This window comes from Chaetura pelagica, unplaced genomic scaffold (assembly GCF_000747805.2).
Source record: "Chaetura pelagica isolate M959 unplaced genomic scaffold, ChaPel_1.0 scaffold591, whole genome shotgun sequence".
Taxonomy (NCBI): domain Eukaryota; kingdom Metazoa; phylum Chordata; class Aves; order Apodiformes; family Apodidae; genus Chaetura; species Chaetura pelagica.
In genome coordinates, this window is record NW_009951959.1 from 1 (window position 1) to 5,150 (window position 5,150).

The following is a 5,150-nucleotide window of genomic DNA, read 5'->3' on the forward strand; positions in this document are numbered from 1 at the left end:
TGAGGGGAAGGTCCCTGCGAGAAGAAAGCCCTGCCTGCCTGCCTGCCTTGGCCGTGCCGTTCCCCGTGTGTCCTCCTGCCGCAGGGGAGTGGCTCATGTGCTTAAAGTCAGCCCTGGTAGCTGGGCAGGAGCAAGGGAAGCCTGTGTCCTCTGCGCCTTGGAGGTGGTTTGGTTCACCTCTCTGGGGTCAAAAGCAGGGGGAGAAACATCTCCAAGGCTGATTTGCCATTCGGCCTCAAAGAGCATCTGTTCTTCTGGCAAGTGCCATTCTGGGTCTGGTCTTTGCCCTTAGGTCACTTGGTTAATGCCACTTGGAAAGGTTGTTCCAAACTGGAGGTCGAGGAGTGAATTTGTCTAGACAGATAAGGCATGCCCAGTTCCTTGGGGTTGTACATTCTAGAAGGAAGCCTGAGTGAGGGTGGAGTAGCCTCGACTAGGCCATTTTGTGCAGTGCAGCTCATTGTGTGTTATCTCACTGCACAGTGTTCCTGAGGTACCCACTGAATAGCCCTGCAGATAAAAACCCTACGGCAGCTGCTTCTGACCCCCTTTCTGTCCTTTGTTCTCAGTTCCTGCAGAGACGACCTACCACAGCCTGGAGGACGGGGTGGTGGAGTACTGCACCACTGAAGCCCCCACCACGGTCACCACCGAAGCCCCCTTGGAGATGATGGCCCATCAGCACGAGGTGTCTGCCAAGCCCCAGGAGCTGAAGAGCCGCATCGCTCTGAACTCGGCCAAGCTCCTGCAGGAGCAGCGAGTCACCAACCTGCACGTGAAGGAGATTGCCCAGCACCTGGAGCAGCAGAACGACTTGCTGCAGATGATCCGACGCTCTCAGGAGGTGCAGGCCTGTGCCCAGGAGCGACAGGCACAAGCCATGGAAGGAACCCAGGCAGCCCTGAGCGCCCTCATCCAGGTCCTCCGGCCCATGATCAAGGACTTCAGAAGGTTTTTGCAGAGCAATACACCCAGTCCATCAGTCACTGCTGACCCCAACCAGGCAGGGCAGCAGGATGGCATGATCCAGTGAAAGGAACAGAGGTGGGATGTCTTTCTTGGGGAAGAACCTGCCCGTGATGCTGGTGGGCACAGGGAGCGAGGGGTGCTGGCTCCTGGCAGTGTGAAGTGTCTTGCCTTGGAGTCTTGCTGAGCCTAAACACTTGGGGTTTTTTCTCTACTAATCTCATGCTAATCTGCCTTTTCAGACTCACCCTAGAGAGCTGTAGCAGGATGTGTAATAAGCCAGGAACTTAGCATTGGTTACTTTAATTCTTCAAACAACAGATTTATTGAAAAAAAAAAAAGTTATTTTTTTATTTCTGTTTGGATAAAACTCTCTGACAGCTCCCTCTGAAGATCTATGGCCTGTAAATGACTTCTGACATGGAGAGTCTCGTGGTACCAAGTGCTGCAGCTGCCCAGGTACAGTTGCCATAAGCCAGAGTGCATGACTGGGAATGCCTTTCTGCCTCCTGCTGGAAGCACTTACTGGAAACCTGGCACCAGGCTTGCTCCAACCTTTTATCTGCACCAAGAGTTACGGATCCTGCTCTTGGAGCTGGACATCCAGCCCACCCAGACCAGCACCAAGCCTACATGCAGTTAAAATCCCAGTCACATCCCCCAAGGATATAAATCAGGTTAACAAAGTTCACCTCATGCTCTGTCTCCATGTGGTCATGAAACTTCTCTATAAACTTGGCAGATGGGATGAAAATTTCATGTCCTTGTTACCAGATCCTGTGCTGGGATACGGACCAGGAGTAACATTAACCTGTCTCAGCCCAGTTAATGCACAAGGGCCTGGATGAGTTTCACTCTGGTGTGAGGGAGGAAACCCCATCTCTGTCTCATCTGCATAATTTGTCACCTCTGTAATACCTTGATCCATCCAAGCAGAGCTGGGCTGCAGAGCTCCAGCCTCTCAGCAATTCCCAGCATTTAGGGGTTTTTCAGCTGCTGATTTAATGGAGGGAATTTTGGTTATGCTGTTGGGGTGATGTTTGTTCTGTACTTGTTTGGAGCTGGAAGCTCTTTGTTAGTCTGCTCCCTGCCTTCCAGTGGCCTCCTGAAAAGTGGGTCTGAGGTTCACCTCACTATTTCCTTACCATTATACAGGGTAAAACAACATTTGCAGCCACTTTTTTAGGTGTTCAGGCTGCAGGGCTTGGTCCTGGGTGAGAAAGCTTCACTTCTCAGAACGGTGAATGTTGTTCTAACAGTAAATTCATCAACTTCTAGGTGGAAAGGTCCCCTTGTATGTACATGGAAGCAAACTTCAGAAAAAAAGGAAAAGAAGGAAAGATAACTCTTCTTCTCCATGTACCTTGCAATGTGTTATCACGTGTAATAGGCTTGTTGCTTGCCAGGTGTGATTTTGAAATGGAACATATTCAGAGCTGGTATTTGCTTGTTGTTAAATCTCCTTCAGGGCAGAGACGTGGGGAGCAACGACTGACGAGGGGAGTGAATTTGCACAATCAAATTAAACCTTTACCCAGCCTTTTATGGGGGGAGGCTGATAAGGGACCTTGGTTAGAGCAGTAGGTAAAGAGGCTGCTGCTGCCTGTCTCTGGCCTTCGCTCATCTCCTCCCATCTGATGGAGGGGAAAGGGACAGGGTGGCAAGAAGGGTTAAGCCCCTGGAGAACTGACCCTTTGGCATGGATACCCCTGCTCTGAGCCCTGTGTCTTCCCACCTTTTCCAGCTTCCTGCCACAGGAGCAACACTCACCTGACTCTTCCTCTCAGACTTTGTGGAATCAAACCAACTGCTCAATTCAAATTTATTTTTAAAGTGAAAACTCCTGTCGGATGTGTTGGTTTACCTCATTTGTGTAACTATCTCCTTTACAAATACGAATTTTAATTAATAAAACAAAACCAAGACGTTTTTGCTAAAGAGGCTGTTTCCATTCATCAACAGGCTCCAGGGCAGAAGGCAGTTCAGGGCCACAAGTTTGCAACACAGAATCCTCCCTGAGAAGAGGCTGTGAGCAGCCACGTGCCACGGCAGCTTTTTCTCACGTTCATCAGCTTTGTGGCCTTTTATTTCCATAGTTATGGTCCTTTTTTCAACACAGCTTTTTCAGCCTTACCTTGGAGCACTAGCTCCTTCCCTGGATACAACAGGTTGCTGAGCTCTATTCATCTCCCAGATTGAGGTGCCACAAGAGCCTAAAATGATGACTGAAGTGCCAGCCTTTGGCTGTAAATTGCAGGTGTATTTTTTTTCAGTGACTAAGCACTTCAGCTGTGTTACTGTTTCAGAGGAATAAAGGTGTTGCCCTTGGAACCACCCATTTTTCCTGTCTTTTCAGGATAAATATAGAGCTTAGTCAAGCCAGCAGCATCCAGGTGCCAGTTCTGTCTACACATTTTTGTCCCATTAAAAAAGATGGAGCAATGTTTTAAATACAGGGTGAGCACTGTGAGGAGGAGCTTGGTTGTTGCTCATGCCAAGGTCATCAAACTTGGGGAGGAAAAGACAAAATTGTCCCATAAAACCAGGAAAAACAGGTGAACAGGACACTGACAGGGTGAAGACATTAAGCTGAACAGGGAATGGGTGGCCAAGCAGAACAAAAGCTGGGGAATATCATAGAATCCAAATGTTTTGGGTGGGAAGGACCTTAAAGATCATCTAGTTCCAACCCCCTGCGTGGGCAGGGACACCTCCCACCAGCCCAGGCTGCTCCAAGCCCCATCCAACCTGCCCTTCAACACTGCCAGGGATGGGGCAGCCACAGCTTCCCTGGGCATCCTGGGCCAGGCTCTCACCACCCTCACAGTGAAGAATTTCCTCCTCATGTCTCACCTCAATCTTCAGTTTTAATCCATTGCCCCTTGTCCTCTCACTCCCTGCCCTTGTCCCAGGTCCCTCCCCAGCTTTCCTGGAGCCCCTTCAGGCACTGGAAGGTGCTCTAAGGTCTCCCTGGAGCCTTCTCTTCTCCAGACTGAACACCCCAACTCTCCCAGCCTGTCTCCAGAGCAGAGCTGCTCCTGATCATCTTCATGGCCTCCTCTGGACTTGCTCCAGGAGCTTCATGTCCCTCTTATATTGGGGGCTCCAGAACATCTACAGATACTCACTTGTGCTCCTCTACTGTTCTTTGTGTACCTGGAGATTGGCATTCAGCATCCACAGCAGGGAAGAGCCACGAGGGGCTGTTCTGCCACAAGGTGCCTCAGAGGTGAGGGTGAATGACTGGGCAAGTGGTGTCCTTGTATCCGTGGGAGGAAGAGAAGGTTGGTGGGGGAGTCTTGGTGGGTCAGATGAACTTTGCAGCGATTAACAGCAGTGGCCAAGCTGCCAGCAGCACCACCAGCTGCCTCAGGAGCAAAACTCTGGCTGTGATGTGTGCAGGGCTTTCCAGGAGATGGCACTGCACACCGGAGCAAGGCACAGGGATCCCGAGCTGCAGCCCTGGCAGGTGACCCCAGAAACAACCCTTGTCCTCCAGACCTTTGGTGATGCTGCTTGCTTCTCTCACAGATGAATATTTTCAGGACTGAGAGCCCAGAGAGGAAGAAATTCAGTGGGCACAGCCCAGTGATGAGGCACAGCAGCACCCCTCAAAAAAGTCAGGATGCCTGGGAATGCAGAGCAGGTGCCTCTGCCTCCCACAAACACAGGCAGAGGACACCGAGATATCGGGAGCTGACAGCTCTTTTTAGGGTGAGTTTGCTGCAGAACCAAACGAGCAGGCACAAATACAAAAAAAACCCAACCCACACAAATTATTTCATTATAAGCAAAGGGGCAGGTTCTATGATTTTAAAAAAAAACAACCCTAAATATGTCAGCATCCCACGGATCCTGTTTGCTGCCACAGCTACCCTGCAGTTCTGGGAGTGGATCCCCACCAAGGGACAGGATGATACCACCTGTGTGCTCACCCAAATCACCTCCTCCATGGTTTTCGTTCTTCCAGCCTGCTTTGGCAAAGCATTCTTCACGGGTTTTGTGGGGGGTTTTTTTCCTGTTACCATCTGAGGTTATTGCCAACAGGTACTGCCAGCACAAGTGAGGCCTCTTCAGTATGAAAATGGAAGCATTGAAGACTCTTTCTCTTTCTTGAAGGCATCTGACAAGAAGTTTCACACAAATCACGGGCACAGCTTCCAGGCTGTGTTTTGGGAGCAGGA

General features: G+C 50.3%; 1 protein-coding gene across 1 annotated transcript; it reads left to right on the top strand.

Annotated features, from left to right (window-relative positions):
• Nucleotides 1-569: 569 nt before the first annotated feature.
• NAIF1 (nuclear apoptosis inducing factor 1) lies at nucleotides 570-1,212 on the top strand (the record flags this gene model as incomplete). The annotated part of the gene is made up of 1 exon (XM_010000624.1): nucleotides 570-1,212. A coding segment is annotated over one exon (464 nt), but the record flags the coding sequence as incomplete, so codon positions are not given.
• Nucleotides 1,213-5,150: the final 3,938 nt, after the last annotated feature.